The sequence below is a fragment of the Pleurodeles waltl genome, chromosome 11, assembly GCF_031143425.1.
Source record: "Pleurodeles waltl isolate 20211129_DDA chromosome 11, aPleWal1.hap1.20221129, whole genome shotgun sequence".
Taxonomy (NCBI): Eukaryota; Metazoa; Chordata; class Amphibia; order Caudata; family Salamandridae; genus Pleurodeles; species Pleurodeles waltl.
Genome location: NC_090450.1, coordinates 431,371,458 through 431,389,956, shown reverse-complemented (window position 1 = coordinate 431,389,956; position 18,499 = coordinate 431,371,458). Strand labels below are relative to the sequence as shown.

At 40.4% G+C, this 18,499-nt stretch overlaps 1 protein-coding gene across 2 annotated transcripts in view; it reads left to right on the top strand.

The window, feature by feature from the left end:
* Positions 1-18,499, top strand: part of PER2 (period circadian regulator 2) — a 441,952-nt gene that overhangs the window by 71,276 nt on the left and 352,177 nt on the right. For both annotated transcript variants that reach the window (XR_011199417.1, XM_069213793.1), the window contains exons 5-6: positions 2,873-2,994; positions 14,201-14,402. Coding sequence is in view for 1 of the 2 variants with exons in the window: in XM_069213793.1 (XP_069069894.1) it covers positions 2,873-2,994; positions 14,201-14,402 (324 nt within the window). In the remaining variant the exon portion in view is untranslated. The remainder of the gene's footprint in view (positions 1-2,872; positions 2,995-14,200; positions 14,403-18,499) is intronic.

The following is an 18,499-nucleotide window of genomic DNA, read 5'->3' as shown; positions in this document are numbered from 1 at the left end:
TATTACCTGAGGTACTCCACAATTTCCGGTCAGCTATTTGGCAGAGCTTTAGGTGAAACTACGTATCATCATATGGGTACAGGAACCAATCTTATAGTGGCCTGAGATGTAAGCCCAGGAGAGCGTATGTAAGTGTTGATTAGCATTGGCAGAAGGGTAGTACCTGAGGTACTCCACAATTTCCTGTCAACTATTTGGCAGAGGAAATGTCCTTATTTAATTTAGAGTGTGTGGTTTTGCAAGGAAGAAGTGAACACAGACAGCACTGTGCAGGTAAAGCCGACTGAGGTTGACAGTCTTCCTGTCAGCCCCTGTTGGCGAGGGGTATCAAAAGTGGAGGAAAGGTCCAATGTATGTAGCCATGATCCCTGGAGTTGAAAAAATATTTTCTGATGTTTAGTACAGTGGCCTCTGTACATGTACCTGAAGTCTGGGTGAAAGACCAATAGAAAGTCATTTTTCTCCAGATTTAATGACAGTTGGCAGTAGACTATGTATTGGCACCAGGCATGTATATCGTCAGGTACCAGGACATTAGACTAATTAATTTCCTTTATCCAGATCACTCTTGAACAGGTTTGACTGTTCCTAGCCCCTCTCATCATTTTGTAGTTATTGGGTAAGAAATACGTTTGTTTCTTAAAGCACATGCAAAATCTACCTTGGAACTCCCCCAAATCCATTACGGAGGATCTTGTCTTGGCAAGCTTTGCAAGCCTGCCTGCAGTGGTGTGCTGTTTATAGAGAGTTATAGGCCAGATTTTTTCTGGCATTATAGCTAGTCTGCTGCTAGCCCTAAAGATGAAACTATTACAACAGTTGCCTTCTCAGCAGTACCAGTTTGGCTTTCTTTCTAGGCAAAGTTTCTCAAAGAATCTAAAAATGGATCTAGATACTTAAAAACTTCATATGAAATAATGCTAAAATGAAATAAATTAAAATTATTTAAAATAAATTAGTGTTTAGAAATACAAAGTAGCACATATGTAATATTTAATTATAACATTTTAATAACCTAGTTTGAATTAAACAAAATACTGTAACAACATATTTTATTAAAAATAATGTAATTCATTGTTTATTAATTCTATATACCAAGTTTCATATTTATTCATTCACATTAAATGCATTTTTTTCTTTAATTTATTTCTTAACTTTAACTTCAGAAAAATCATTTTTGTGAATTATATTCTCATTAAATAAAGTTTTAATTCAAAATTAATTTAATAGTGGTGTAGCATTTTTTCATTTTGTCCTACACTGTAAGTAAATAAATGTATAAAAATGTATAAAATTACTTTGGATTAATACTTAACATGAAAATATTTTTAATAAAATATTTTATTTTTATTTTTCTGTCTACTCAACCATGCAGAGATCAGTGCTTAATTTGAGCCGATGGTTCCCGGTGCTCGGCAGCGGCACATAATTGTCAATACTAGGGCTGCCACATGGTAGTGATGTCTGTCTAATTTAAAGATGAGCACAACATATGTTTATTAAATCAATATACATTATAAATGAGTATTGACTGCTGCCCAAGCCATTCTTATTGCTTTGGGGTCCTGGAATAGTCTCACTTGTGGGAAAGTTATGATTATTAATTGTGTTGGTGCAGCCATGGGCAGCGCTGGAAGGAGCAATGTGTGGTGCAAAGTGCAATGGCCTCCTGACAAGGCCATTATTTTTTTTACACATTTAGCACTGGCAGGGATCTCCGCTCTGACTGCAGTGTCTCCCCATGCTAGTACAAGTGATTAATCATGTGTTCTGCTGGAGTTACTTCTATTTTTTCTTTTTTTAGTTAACTTACAGAGTCTGTGTATATCGAAAAAGTAGTAAACTTATTCAAACTTACCTTACCCAAAAATGTAAGTTACCTTTGTGAATTAGGCTCTAAGTTGGAAGTAGTTGACATTACCACAAATAAATCTTTGTATTCTTAGGCCTTCATCATTCCTACTTCAGTGATGCATACTTCTGCCCGCACCATAGCGCTCAATCAGTTATTGATTGTTCAGGTAATGAGCGTCAAGGCTCCCATGCAATGAAAGTATTCTGGTGCCAGTGCGCAGAGGTGAGGCTCACATGCATCACTGTCTTAAGGCATGCACCTTGAAGACAGTTTCTGGAACTGATGAACTCATCTTGCCATCTAGTGTTCCCTGGCCCAGTCAGCAAGATGGTTTTTACATTCTGTTACCCCTGCTGATTCTTTCACATAAGATCTAGCTGTACAGTTGCCTCCTTTTCTCAACTTTCTGACTTCATCATTTCTTTTCCTGGGTATAGATACATACATACATACATAGGGAAAGTGACACAACTGTAACTACATCAGTTTTTATTGAGATTTCTTAACTCTTACACACACTTTTCATACTGTTGCTCCCATTCCTCAGTACATTTTCAACTGTGCAGAATGTGTAGTTTTTGTGTGTACTTCTATCCTTTCCCTCCTTCACTACATTGTTCTTGTTTTTGTATTATTACATCAATTTGGAGCTCTCTCATTCCTTTAACCCCTCCTTCTTGCAATTCATTTATTAGAAGCTTGATATACAGGTCCTCAGTATGGTATCTCTTTTCAGGCAGTAGCACAAGTTACCAGCCAATTCAGGAAGACAATCTGCTGTGCTTCAGCAGATCTGGTGGAGGTGGGCTCACCAGGAAAGTGCCATGAGGAATAAGCAGGGGAGATGAGGCATAGTTACCAATTCTTGGCATTACTTTTGAGACCTCTTAATGAGCCCTTTAGTAAATTTTATCCACTAAGTATGCTTGACCAGAATTGCAATAACAGTTCAATGAACTTGGCCTTCTGTTTTTTTGGTGTTCTTTTTTTGCTCTAACGCTCTTCTGTACTGTGCAGCCAATGAAGACTACTATCAACTTCTGATGCTCAATGAGAGTCATCCATCATGTATGGATGTTTCGTCTTACACGCTTGATGAGATTGACAACCTCACCGCAGAATATACCATAAAAAATGCTGTAAGTGTTCATGCCATGTATTAAAATGCCCAGCATATTTGTTTTATATTGCACATAAAAATAACGTGTTCGTTTTTCTCATGTGAGTAAGAAGAATACTTATGGAGCAAGTATGTTTGCCTGTTCTGTTTTCAGTTCTTTTTGATCGGGTTTCATTTGTTTTATATGTAAACTTATATGTTCTGATGGATACTTGTACCTGCAGATTCCCCACTTCTTGAACATCCCCAGATGCAGACTGGATCAAGAAACATTTCATAGTTCTGCAATGCAAGGACGGGGCGTTTGCTCCATGTTGGTGCTGGAAGCAACATCATGGTGACATCAGTGGAACCAGAAAGTGCCCCAGTGCCAAGCATCATCAGTTCCCTTTTTTTGGCCCCGTTGGTCTGGATTCAGAGCTCGATCTAAGGAAAATGACCTCTCAGAGATTTCTTCACCCAAATTTTTGTTGCAGTGCTCCTCATGTCTCCCCTAAACATTCAGGATTCAAACCCTGCGAAACATGCAATGGACATATGTCCATCACAGATCTCCATTATGATTGCCTCTGGTGTCTTTATTCTGAACACAACACCAAAACATGCAACTCTCGTCAGAGCATGGATACCAAGGCCCTAAAAGAGATGGAAGCGAGGCTCTTCAAGATCTCGGTCAGAGAATACAAATGATGGTGAAAATCTCCTCCTCGGTCAAGAAAACTAAAGTCTTCTTCATCAAGGTTGAGGAAGAATCATAAGAAGAAAAGATATAGGTCATCTGTTGAACGTCATCCTAAATGTAAGTCTCCATGACGATTCCTGACACTAGGGCATTGTCTCTGAAAACGGAATTGGTCAATGATCCATTCCCTGTACAAGCAGCACCTGTGGCTCCCATGAACCAATGCAGAATATAATGTCATTGACACTGAAAGATCTGGAGCTGGCTACTCAGTCCTTTCCTGAGTTCCCTCATCTGGGGTCAGACTTTGCTTTTTCGTCAGTGCCATGTTTGACCTGTTTGGGCTAGCCATGGTTCCCCATGTAGTATCTTTGGGCCATGTGGGATCTTTAGGGGTGACACGTCCCTCTACAATGGCGGGCTTGCACTTGGCACCCTTTGTCCCCTTCTTACTCTTGCCATCAACATTGATGCCTCCACAGCACCTCAATCTGTTCCCTCTAAGTCACCTGCTTTGGCTCCCCTCTTGACACCAGCACCATTACCAAAGTCACCGACCTAATGCCGACCTTGGCACCACATGCTCCTTCCAAAACTCCAGGTCTTTCTGTGATCAGATCCACAGGGACACTCAAAGGCTGTTGGAGGAGGAACAATATAGGAGGCAAATAATCTACAAAGGCACAATCCATGCCCTTTTTGGAACTTACTCCTTATCTTTGTAAGATAATCATGAGGATGTCCATTGTGTATCGACCACTGATCCTCATTACAAAGCCCATTGATACTTTGGTGAAACTGGCATTGATAGTTCGCTGGAACTGTATTTGGATACCACTATGGGGCCCCATCTTTAGAGGTCATCCCATATCACACCATTAGAAAAGCAGAACATCCTCTGCCATTCAATAAAGCTAAATCATATATCTTTACCTGGTCCGAGTAGCCTTCTGTCCAGGCATCAGAGCCATCATTTCCTTTCAACAATGATCTCTTGGACCATATTTTAGAGGTCTGGGAAAAACCCACAACCTCTACAGCAGTCATCATGTCTGTAGTATAGTAATTCAAACCTCATGTTCATCCAAATGGGCTCCTGCTGACCAGGATTGAAGAAATGTGAGTCTTTTGGCAACAAACGATTTTGGCAGATTTGCAGAAACAATTAACACTGTTTACTTTCCAGTTATGTTAATAGATTTGTAAATCATGCAAATACCAATCTGTGTCTTGGTGCTAGTGTCAGAAATGCCGGAAGCAATATGGATGCACAAGGGAATAAGTTAGATGGAGGAGCAAAAAAGCCAAGTTTTTAAATGTTTCTTAAATTTTAGGAGATTGGGCAGAGCTCTAAGATGGTCGGGCAATGAATTCCACCATTTGGATGCAGAGTAACAAGAAATTGGGCTGAGCTCTAAGGTGGTCGGGCAATGAATTCCACCATTTGGATGTGGAGTAAATGCCTTCCTCCTCCGTGTGCTTTTGTTTATTATTAGATCCCAACCTCTTTTCGCTTTGTCTGCACCATGGAAAAAGTTTGCATAGGGAGGATGCATAACCTTAGCTGCTACTTAGCTCATTCCAACAGACTTCTTTCCTGCAAGAAACAGATATCAACCTACAGTCGGTCCACAGGTTCCTTAGCAATAACATTAGGAGCACGTACATTAGACTAAATGTATTTTAAACCGCTACCCATCAAATATCAAGAGGAAAATTTCCTTGTGTAGTATCACTTCTTGTCCCTGAAAGATAAGCTTCCTTAACAGAGACGCCTATCACCTATTCTATGAACCCAGTATGCTACAATAGTTGAGCTCCTTCCTAACCCCCTTCCAAATACTCCATCTAATCCCCGCACAGATATACAACATCCTAACACAATTCACCAATGAGCACCAAACCAGGATCCCCTTTCTAGGGCTGTACCACAGCAGAGGACACTTACCGTAAGAACATGTTTTGCCAACCTTGGATTCAATCACTTTCTGCCTCTGAGGAATTTGTGTTCTGTAGCTCAATCTCACAGGAAGGGTGGGCAAACCTCTGCACCTGTTCTTCCATTGCCTTCTGTTTCCTGATATTAGCATTACCTGGTTTTTCCTATGTCTTTTCTTTGTATCCTGCTTTCTCCCTTTGGGCTTGAAGTTCCAGACCCTCTCTTGCACTGGGTCCTAGTCTTCTTCCAGATGACCATCCTCCTAATGCAAAATTAAAATGTTCTTTAACATTTAACATATCATGAGTGATGTAATTTGTGAGATCATGAGAAGCCCATGGTAGTGGCGCAATTTATAGTTAGGTCAGTAAAGTAAAACTGGTGAATTTCCATTTTTTTTCTTCTCAGTGATTCTTTTTACATTATTAGAAGTCCTATTACATCACATTAACCTTTGTTTTTCAGTTATTTTCTAGGATGTTTTGAAACGCAAAATCTTATTGCCTTACCAAACTTTATCTTCATTTTAATCTTAGTTTTTTTCAGTACATTTCTGAATTCTTTTTAACGTGAAGTAAAACCTTATTACCATACCTAACTGTAATGTCACTTTAACCTTTGTTTTTTTTCAGTAATTTATCAGAGTGTTTTGATCATATTTACCCAACCACCTCACTGATCATAGCTTTAGGTTGTGCATGGCATGGCAAGGCCCTGCATTCAATCACATCACGGATGGCCAAGCCATGCGCGGCTCACTGCCAAAGGCTGTATGCAGCGTGTGGTTGCACCAACCCCTGTAGGCGGCCAACCCCCAACATGAGGCCGACATCCACGGACCCCACCACACATTTTACTTGTTTTTTTTTTTGCTATACTATGGTACTCCAGTTATATTGTAACTGAAGCACCAGCTGCACTACCACAAGACCAAGTTTGTTTCACTTGTTGATGCACTAAAGTTACTAAAATATATATAAATAGGGTTTGAAATATTTCTGTTTTTGTCCAAGGGGAAATCCCATATAGTTGGGCTGTTCTCCACTTCACCATATCAAACAATAAGTGATTTGAAATGGCTGTTTTCTTCTACTGGACTACAATAAAAGGAAATATGAAACAAATTATATCGTTGGGCTTTATCTTGTACAATTGTGATAATTTCAGTACACCCAAGATTTTTTTTTGCTTTATATTGCTGACATGACCAAACATTTTCTGTGGGTGATTGGACATGGAGATGATCTGGCTCCTAAGTTTTTATTTTGGGGAATTTTGCACCACTTTAGTAGAATGAAGTGCAATTCTCTATCCATGCCTTTCCCCAGTCAAAACTCTTCCTTGTTGTTGTTGGATAAGATGTTGACATTGAAAAAGATGAGACCAGAGTTTCAGGTCCATCAGCCAACCTTACTCCCATTAAGGATCTCTGGCTTGCTGCGCAGGATTGCTCCAGGGTCGATTTAGCCCATTTGGAGCTACCCCCTAAAGAGGAGCACATTCCTCCTCTCCATTGGCTCCAACCTTCATGTCACATAGCCCTGCACATCCACATTCTTCGGGGCCTAAAAAGAGGTCAAATATGTGAGAGAAAGAGGTGAAGCTATATGACCACTCTGCAACTCTTCCTTAACAGAACCTGCAGTTTCTGAGAACTGAAAATTCCCTGTGCTACTTCCATTACTCAAAAACCATCAGCAGACCCTAAAATAACGGACACTTATAGACTCACCTCTTTGCTTCTTTTTCCTTCCAATGTTCTTGAGAAATTAGTGAATGCACAACTTTAGGAATGCCTAGAAGCAAATGTTTTGTTTGACCCCTCGCGATCTGGCTTCCATACACCCCACAACACAGAAAAAGCCATTCTGGATGCAACTGATAGCCTACGCCTCATTCTTCATCAAGGCAGATCAACTGACCTAATCCTTCGGGATTACACTACTCTCCTGGAAAGTCTATATCAACTTGCTAGCTGTCAAAGGACCCTTAATTGTCTCTGCTCATTTCTTTCAGACATAATTCAAAGTGTCTTCCTTATCCTATCAGTTTACAGTCCCCCAACTAGACTGTGATGTGTCACAGGGTTCCTCATTAATCCTAACACTTCATATGATCCACTTGGTTGGTCTTCTCACATCCTTTAGACTTAACTTTGTCTCATGTGCAGATGACACATAGATCATAGTCACTGTTTCTAGCAATTTAGTCGAAATAAAGAACATCCCGCACCAGCATCTCCAGTTAGATGAAAACAAATTAATTAAAGCTGAATCACCGTATTGAGGTATTACTGTGAGGCACATTTTACAATATCTGGCCCTTGGCATGGTGGCCAACCAATCTTGGTAATGCTCCTCCCATAGCCAAAATTGTCAAAAATCTAGGATTATTTTTAGATCAAGGCCTTAATATGTTGGAACAAATTACTGATATGTCTGCCATTTCCTTTGGTACTATGAAGATGCTTGGAAATGTCTTTGAGTGGCTGCCATAAAACCGTAGTTCAGACCCTCATCATATCCCAGCTCGACTACGGGAATACACTATAGTTAGGCATATAAGAAATACTTCAAGTGATCCACAACTCTGCTGCCCATTTGATACTCAGTCTCCCAGCTGGCAGTTGCATCACTCCTCATCTTCAAAATTTACACTGGCTTCTGGGTACATAAGAGGTCCCTCTTCAAGACACCACTGCCATGGCATCTGCAACAGCCAGGTGTGCCAGCTCTTTAGATCTTCCAGACTACAATGTGGGGATCGGTGCACATGTTAACAAAACTCAATTGTCTTGACAGCCAGGTTAGATAGGAGGGTCATTTTATCTTTTGTTAAACACAAAGAGAGAGAAGAGAGAAAAATAACCCTCCACATATCCTCCCAAAAGTTAATCAATACACACCAAAGGTGTGGAGGGGGGAACTAAGTAATGGTCGGAGTCCTTACCTGAGTTACAACCCAGCGAAAACCAAACTATTGGTTCCACTAGGGGGTGTGCTTAGTTCAAGCTTAACCCCAGAGGAAGCATGCTAGTGGTTCCCCAAGTCTACATCTATTGATGAGGATAGCAGGAATTCCTCCTTTATGGAAGAGGTGGTCTCACACACTTAATAGTGTCATGCTTCATCATAAACCACCTCTTCCCACCCTGGTAGTACAATGCCACCAGGGCTGCATCAACCGCCTGGTTCGGACCTACCAGAATGAGTTCTTATATAAAACACACTGGATAATACCAGGATCCAGATGTCTAAAAATACCTAGTGGACGACCAGTGATATACCTTTATTATGGTGTCCAATGATATGGTTAAAAACGAAGAACAAATGATCTATTCTTAAGACCAGAAGCCTCTACATTGGAGGAAGCATCATGATTTTGAAAAAATGCCCATCAAGTTCCTTCTTACTTGAGAGACAAAACAGATTTTTTAAATAAAATCGATGATCTCGACTTTGATCCCAATTCTCAGATTTTGGTTACATTTGATGTGGTGCCATTATACACACAGATTCCCAAAGAAGATGGGTTGAATGCTATTGAACTTTTTTCTAGAGAACAGACCAAGACCTCATCAGGTTCCCACTGACTTCCTATTGAAATTAGCACGGTTTGTATTGAGAAATAATTATTTCAAATTTGACAATGAGTTCTTTATACATATCCATAGGTATACTACATGACTTCATAGTTGACAACAAATACCCCCTGGTGCCTATGTATTCCACCACTATTATTCCAAAATGACCACACTGGATTGCCAAGAGAGATTCCACATTGCTATACTATAGCTGCAAGCTCCTGGTATTGCAAGCAAATTATTAAAAACACTATGGTTAACAACTGACAGCTACTAAATTATGTTATTCATTGAATTCATTCAGCCCCTCTGTAGCAGTATTGCATTTCAAAATCAAATTGGCTTCTCTTCTCATGAGCAAGGAATTTAAATCACCACTTCTTTGTCCAACCTTCACCACAGCCAGCACTGTCCATAGCATTTCATTCTCTGAGTGATTATCTAAATAATGGCTCACAGTTGGTGCTGTAGTAACCCTGCGTCTGATTCGGGACTTATGTTGAATGGTACGCTGCCTTACTTTGTGGTTAGTCTTTCCAATATACAATTTGTTACAAAGACAAACAATGCCATAAATAACATTTTTGGTTTTGCAATTAGAAAATTCGAGATGACTCCATTTAATTCTTTTATGCTCAAATTCCTTCCCTTCAATAGTGGAATCACAACACATGTAAGAACCACATTTGTGATGCCCCTCTACGGGAGATAAATTCCATGCTTGGTACAAATCTCTTCTCACAGAAGCTGGTGACACACAAGCTTGTACTATTTGACTCCCAATGCTATGATCCTTCTTAAAAGCAAACAGCAGTCTCACAACTGATTTATCAATTTTTTTAATGAAATGCCAATTCTGCAGCCCTATTTTTTTTAAATTCTTAGTCTGTAGACAAAACGCGGATACACAAACTAATCTATCTGGCCCTCTCAGGTTTGACCAACAGTGTTTATCCCAGAGTGCACCATGCCCGTGTCATGACTTGCATCACCAACATTTTGGGGTGACCTCTTTCTATCAGTTTATCATGTAATTTTTTAGCATTGTACTCAAAAGCTGTCTTTTCAGAACAATTACACCAAATCCGTAGAAACTGCCCATATAGCAGATTATCTTGGAGGCTTCAGGGATGGTGGCTAGAGTAATACAATGCCTTATTACGATCAGTAGGCTTCATATAGAGGGAAGTTGCTAGTTTACCATTCCGAGGGAACACCTCTACATCCAAAAAAGTAATAGATCCACAACTACTAGTTGCACAAAACTGAATGTCATTGGTTCTATGATTTAGCCACTTTGTGAAAGGATTCAACAACTCCATGGAGCCTGCCCAGAGACAAAAAATGTCATCAATACATCTGAACTATATTGCAGTATTACTAACAAAAGGGTTATTATTATACACAGACCTGTCTTCAAACATTGCCATGAACAAGACTGCTAGTTCTTGACGTCAAGATATTCTGTAGTGTTCGACACAATTTCTAGTCTTCGAGCTCTGCAATCTCTTAAGGTTTTCTTGGATTTAAACGATCGACAGGCCTCACAGTCTTCTTCTTGGTGGTCCGGAGAAAGGCACAAATTACAAACCAGATGTTGGTCTGTATATACGGGTTATTACAGAAAGGTATGGGGTTCACCAATGATGTGGAGCTAAGTTCACAAGAGATTATCCGTGGGCTCCTAGACCTCGCTGGGTTTAGAAAATGCGCGGTGTAGGGTGAGGGAGGGAAGGGGGATTTCCTTTTACGGACTAGGTGGTCTCACACACTATATAGTGTCATGCTTCATCATTTGACCACCTAGCCCCACCCAGGTAGGATAGTACCACCTGGACGGACTCAACCTCACCGTTAAAGGAACGGGAGGGAGTGCATAGATATATTTTATCTGGAGATAATGGGATCCAACTAAACTACGGGGATATAAAAACACCTAGGCAATTACCTGTGTGTAGTCTACACTTTTAATAGTGGTAACTGCTGGTGCAACTAAAAACAAGGGAGGGACACCACAGTGAGAACAAGGACTCACTGGGTCACCTCACTAAAACTTGCCCGACATGTTTCTGCCCTCTACTATGAGCCGTGGAAGGTCTAGGGGCATTCTTCAGGGCCTAGGATCCCTTACCATCATGCAAGGTGCAGATAGATGAGCCTCCCCTCATGAAAAGGGGGGGGGGAATATATATAATATATTGATTGAGTGGCCTACCTGTAGCAAGGGACTACCTCGTGGCGGCCCTAATGATTGAGGCAACTGGCCTCAGATTCCAGGAGGGGTAGTGTCCCCTTATAGTCACACTTACATCAAAGGAGGCGCTCGCTGTGTGCCTAGCCCGACCCCTCGCTGGACCGCTTTTTGAAGAGGGAGCAAGTATGGGTTGTTTCCCACCAAGTACATGTCTCTAATCTCCCTCAGAACTCTCCGGTAGTGTGATTATGGTCTGTATATACAAACTTTACGTGACACCGAGGGCAGAATCGAAATGGAGTCCGATCCATCAGGCTTTCATGCGGTAGAGCCAAACAGGCCTGAGTCGGGCGCACGCGCCCAGAAGGGCGAAATCTAGATTCCGACGGTACTATTGGTTCGATGCTATATGAAAAACACAATTGAAACAATACCGACAAATAGGTTTTCTAAGGTTTTCCGATTCGAAATCTCAGAGTGAGAGGAAACACGCCGAACCAGACATGGGAAAGAAAACAATCTAACAGTGTAGTCGATGCCCATGCACACTGTAACCGAGAGGAGGAGTCACTTGATCCCATAACTCCGAAAACACTTCTTCGAAGAAAAACAACTTGTAACACTCTGAGCCCAACACTAGATGCCTGAAGAGCTATGGATAGCATGTGAATCTGCAGCACTACATGCCGCAAATAGATGTACACTTGGTAAGTGATATATATATATATATAAATATATATAGGTCTGTCTGTATGTCTAACCCTCTACCTATGCAATCAAACCGTCTCTCCCTGTATAAATACTCTTTATTGATCTGTGAGAGCTCTTTGTAGTAGCTTTTCACAGCAGTTCCACTTCAGTACTGGGTGCTGTGAATGCTGATCTGATGTTCCTCCTGTGGGCTGGACTCTACTTCTTAGGTTGCTCAAGCTGTTCTTAATTCCTCATGTGAGTTCCCTCCTTGGACTTGAAGGAGCACAATCGAAACATGACAACACATGATGTGGTTAGGTAAAGCCCGTTCAGTGTTTTTCGTGTGCTAGACCAAATAATAACACCTACAAAGGCCACCTTGCGCAATCAGTCTTTGCCACACAAGCACAAAAAACATGAAGAAGGATGAAGCAAATTACTTCACACTTCAAACTTGTCCTCCCTCAACCATGAGTAACAATCTCCACGTATTTACTTAACACTGGTACCGATCAGAGTATCAGAAAGAAATCAGTTCCTACTGTATTGGGCTTTTTAGGAGTCTTTGTTTTTAACCACCTTTGCCCAATGAATTAAGGATTTTCAGGAATATTAAGATATTTATTTTTGGTTTTACTTTACTATTTGCACTCCACTTCTGATTAGCACCCTTAAGAATACATAGTTTTGCTACATACTTTCGGGGTACAGTGTTTAAGGATTGTTATCATTATAATACACACATTACCTTCTTGGTGATCTAAGTTCACCTTAGAATTCCTGTATCTCTGTCTATTTTCCTTTTCTGTTTCCCCACACTCCCTCCACTTTGTCTACTGCAAATATCCCTTTACAACTTTGTGTTCTCCCATCTCAGCTTTGTGATTTATTTTGCCTGCTTTGTCTTCCTTTCCCATCCCAGAAAGGTCAGAGCATATGGCTCACGGTATAGAGACAGATTCCTTCAGTTATGCACATACATTTTCCTCCTCACTCTGTATTAGAGTTAAAGAGTACATCTTCTGTTGTACTGTCACCTGCTGTCTCTGATCTCAGCTGGAGAGAGAGCAGGCAGAGTGGAAGGGACTAAGAGGATAAAATGAATAACAATTGGGGTTCAGCAAATGATAGAGTACTGGCATGGCTCACAGAGTTCCAGGCTCTTTCGTGTTACCACTACTGTGCACTCCTTGCATCTATTATGTTAACTCTTGACCTTGTTTTACATTATGTATGCCTAAATAGGACATATTAATGTAACCTTACTGTTAAAATGTATTAATCTTCATGGTCATGTATTACATTGTATGCTTCTGTGCGCAGAAACAATTCAGTTCTGCAGCTTGCACATTTACAAGCCAGCTAAAATAAACATAAAGAGAGAATGTGGCAAACAGGTAATGAAAACAGCCATGCAGTCCGAAAGAAGTACATGTCTTTATGTGCCTCACTGAACAACAGGGTGCACACAGTCATAGTAATGTAATCCAAAAGCACATTGATACATAAATTTGGAGTGTAACATTTAGGACAATGAAGATTAGCGTCATAGAAATACGGTTGAAACATAGAATTCACATTCGGGTGGCATGAATACTATACAAGCAACCTAGATGCCTTCACATGAATTGAGTAGGTCACTCAAAGGCCAGCCAGTCCTGTGTTAAACTCAAATATGTTAGATCGCTATTTAAAAAAGAATTATCAATTGCTACCAATATATTTTTGCAAAACCATTGTGTGTATTTTTTTAGAAACCAATGTGTGTGTTAAATAGGAAACTGCAGTGTTTAGTTTGGTCACTTAAGAACAGCATTGAGATGCATTTTTAGCAGAATGCAGGTAAGCCTTACTGCGATTTCTGTTTCTGGCTTGCCGTTAAAGAGTGGCGTTTATATTCTGTTACATACAGTGGGTTCTACCTAGCCTGGCTTCCCCTGATTGACTAATTAGAGCCAATATGTTAAGCAATTACCACATGAGGGGTAAATGCATTTTCACCGTGACAGCTTTCTCTCCAGAAAACATGACCTATCCCTAGTTTGTATGAAAAATTGACGAGCTGTTATAGAAGTGATTTAAATCATTCTTAATCTGGATGACATTAGACCATTTTATGTGTACTAATTTGTAGGACATGCTTGCAATGGCCATATCTTTGATAACTGGAAAAGTGGTGTACATCTCGAACCAGGCTGCCTCTGTTCTGCACTGTAAGCGACCCATCTTTCAAAATGCCAAGTTTGTGGAATTCCTGGCTCCACAGGATGTTGGTGTTTTCTACAGCTCCACTACACCTTATAAACTGCCTTCCTGGAGTATGTGCAATGGTGTTGGTAAGCTTAATCCAAATAATATTTCCATGGTCAAAGTATGTTTTCAGATTTGTTTCTTACTGTCTATTCAGAATAATATTTGATATACCACTATTACTTTTGTCAGTGGCACTAATCCGTTTTTGTTTCATTATTTCTGTGAATTGTACAAAGTCTGGTGTGCTGGTGACTGAATCGGTCTACTAAACACTCACTGCAGGCGCTCTCACTCACTCTAATTCTCTGGGTGTCTATAACACCTATAACAGTTGTCAACTATATTGCAAAGTCTGCATAAGGGTGGCTTCACAACAGAAACGGATGTGTGAAGAAAGAGACTGTGGGCCTGAGTTTGGTGGATGGGGTTACTTTGTTATAGACATAATGGATATTCTGTCTTCTGCATTACGATTTCATTATGTACTAGGGATACGTTTGTGACGGAGTAACCCGTCCACCAATCTCTAAATCAGGCCCTTTATCTTTTCTCCTCTGGGATCTTAGACTTGTGCCAACTTATTGGGATCACCTGCAAACACCAATACATATAGACAGTCATGTCATCTTTCTTGTACAAGAGAAACCTAGTTAATAAATGCTGGTGCCTTGTGACATTTTCCTCCATAAGCATCAGTGGTACATTTAGAGCTTTGCTATTTCCCATTCTCAAATTGTGTGTATTCATGAGTCTAGTGGAAGTGGCAGAAACTCTTCCAATAGCTGTTAATTCAGAGCTTGGTGTGCCGGTACAGAGCTCTATTGTGTGCTTCATGTGCAGCACAGATGTATGCATCCCACACAACATATCCTTTTTCTTGCATTCTTGTCAGCTTCCTTCTTTAAAAAGTAGCCTGAACACGACCTTGGCAGAAGGGATACTCCGTCCCAAACGTGGCGGTTAACCTGACCTCCGTTTTACGAGTTCCACAGGATATAATGGAACTTGTAATTTGGCGGGCGGGTTACCCATCACGTTTGGGACGGAGTATCCAGTCCACCAAGTTTGTAATCAGGCCCTTAGTGTGTGATTTTGGACAATGGCGAAGAGACTGTTGAGAAGATGTTAATAATGGGAAATAACCTGGCTATCTTATTCTAAACCAGTGGGTTTACTCCACAGCCTCGGCAAACAAGTTCTGCAAAACGTTTTCACCTATTTTTTAAATTTTTATGAAGGAAGCCTTGTGTGAGTACAGTCAACAAAGGACTGTCATTTATTGTAAATCTCTGTTTTAATTTATTTCTGGAGCCTAGTCCATCACAATAATTGCCCATATGATTCCATTTAATGTGCAGTCTTCTCAAAAAGTTAAGGAGATTGCAAAATATTTATATTCTTAGCTAGAAGCACTGTGTTTGCAGCACAACTATACTGTAAAAGCAGGGTCCTTTCCTGTTGTTGAGTAAGAGTGAGGCTAACACATGCGGTACACCTTTTCTTCAAATTAGATAGGTCAATAAGCCTGCCATCAGGGTAAAATCTTCCCATCAACTTGTCTTTGTGTACAACCAAGACACAATTGATAATGATGACCAGAATTTCAGAAACTGTTTTATGCTGTTAATGGTGTTTATACCGTTACAGCACTTTATGTGACCTCGCAAGAAAAGGACTAAATATAAAAGCCTACACAGTAGTGGCCAAACGTTTTTACACTCATCTTTTATTGGCCAACACAAACTTGGTGTTTCCAGATTGCTGGAAAGGAGCTGTAACTAAACAGATATGATCCATCATACCCAACAGTTACAGTTTGATCAATGCAATTGATGTACATGCAGAAATGTGTGCCAAAATCCTTTTGCAAGCTTTAAAAGACAGTCTACAGACCATAATTTAATTCCAGTAGCACAAGGCGGTATTAAAATTGTGAATATCACTGAGTGTATATATGTATCATATTTTAATTGTCTCATCACTGCACCTATGAGCACTGCGTCATCTGCACTCTTTGTGATTCATTAATCACCTACTAGAGGAATACAAATTGTGATCTATGCAGACAATCAATATTTGAGTGTACTTTCACTTCAACTACCTGTTTGGCAACAGCATCAAACAATCCAGATTAAAGCCTGGGTCTCCAATTTAAAACTACGAGGCTATACTTCTCAGATGACAGGCCATGCAAAGTCTCAGATTCACCCTTGACCAGACCTCTAAATCAAGCAACACACTGCAAGAAAGACCAAGACAGCTTGCCAAGACAGCTTACCTCAACTCTTCCTCTTGGAGAAGGTGAAGCTGTATCTCCCAGAAGGTGACTTCAGAACAACCATACAAGCCTTAGTCTTCTCATATCTGTATGTGGACAACATGTTGTCAGGTGTCTCCCCACTGCTAACATAGCACGCCTGTAAGCTATGTGATCAACAGTGGCAATGCTCATCTAGAGCTCAAAGAAAATTAACCACACCCCTCCCATGTGAAAACTCCTAAAGCGGTTCTTCCTTTAGGCTTAAATAATTCAAGACAAACTGCAACATTTACAAGGCCCTCAACAACAACACAACAGCTTACTTGGCAAACAGACTAGTCATATTTGTGTTACAGTACCAGACCCAGAGCCTGGCCATCACCAAAACAGAAGACACAGCATTGCAAGATGGAAAAAAGCAGATGTCACTCCTTTTCTGTTCATGCTTCCACAATCTGGAGCAGTAACCCTATAACATCAGATCCACACCAAACCTCCTGAAGTTCAAAGAAAAGCTAAATGCACACCATTTCAAAGACTACTACTCGACAGTCTGCCCTTGATTTTCTCCCAATAACTGTTTCGTTATGGTGGCCATGCTGCCTGTTTATCATTCCATTGCTCTCGATATTAGTTCACACTCTAAAAATACCAATGTATGAATGAAAGAATGAATTTGAAATTTATAGAGTGGACTGCCCCTTCCAATGGAGCATCGAAGTGCTACCAAATGAATCTGAAACTTAGAAGGAAAGGAGGAGAGCAATAAGTGGAGAGTAACTAGATAAGAGAATAACAGAAAGTGTCCGGGGGCCAACAAAAGCCATGTTTTCAAATGCTTTTGAATATTGCTACCGATTTGCCGAACCGCAAAGGTCTGGGAAGTTGATTCAATGTGCTGGATAATAATACCAAGAAGAATTTACAGTCTCTGGTTTTACGTCTTAATTAGGGGGGCTTAAGAAGATTAGCATGGAAGGATCTCAGGGTTCTTTCAGTTGTGTAGTGATTGAACCTCACAGTTAAATATTTAGGACTAATGGTTCTAAATGCTATAATGGTCAATATAAGGATCTTAAAAAGGATCCTTTTATGCACTGGCAACCAATATAAAGTTGTCATAGCTGCGGAAGCAGAGGACTGTCGGAGGAGTTTTACCGCAAGTCTGGCCGCTGCGTGTTGCACCATCTGAAGTTTATGGATGGTTCGTTTCGAAGATTCCACATAGAGATTATCGTAATAGTTGAGTCTTGAGGTAATGAGGGCAAAGGCAACAGTTTTCCTTGCAGCTAATGGGAGGAAGTCAACACATTTCCTTAGCGATTTAATTGACATTAAAACACATACCTGCCACTGCAAAAACTTGTGGACGGAAAGATAAAGAGGTATCGTATTTTACTCCTAGGTTTCTTGCAACGTCACCTCTGGTGGGGGGCAAGGGCACAGAATTCGGCCACCATTGGACTGGGGCAAATGAATTTGATTTTCCAAATAACATGCACTTCATTTTATCCATTTTATAGATACACACATATATACATATCCATGTGTGTTTTACTTTTCAGGTATTACCAGTTTTACATCAAAACTCAGAGAGTTGGTTGCACTGAACCTGGTAAGCCTTTAAACTGTTGCTCTGTAATTCCCTCTTCAGAAGCATAAACTAATATGTTGAGGTTTAGGGTGTTGAGGTGTCCCCAGCAACCTGAAAATAATTGTGTAAACGATGGAGAAAATTGTGAATTTTCCAAAGGAAATCGTAATGGGCAAGGTGGGAAGATGGAAAATATCATCAATGTCACAATTTCAGGCTCTGGTATTCTTTGGGATAGATAGTCTTTGCAAGGTGAGATTGTATAGCTGTCACTCAGATTACTGAGAAGTTGCAGGTTGAGACAACCATCATGTTTTTTTAAATTA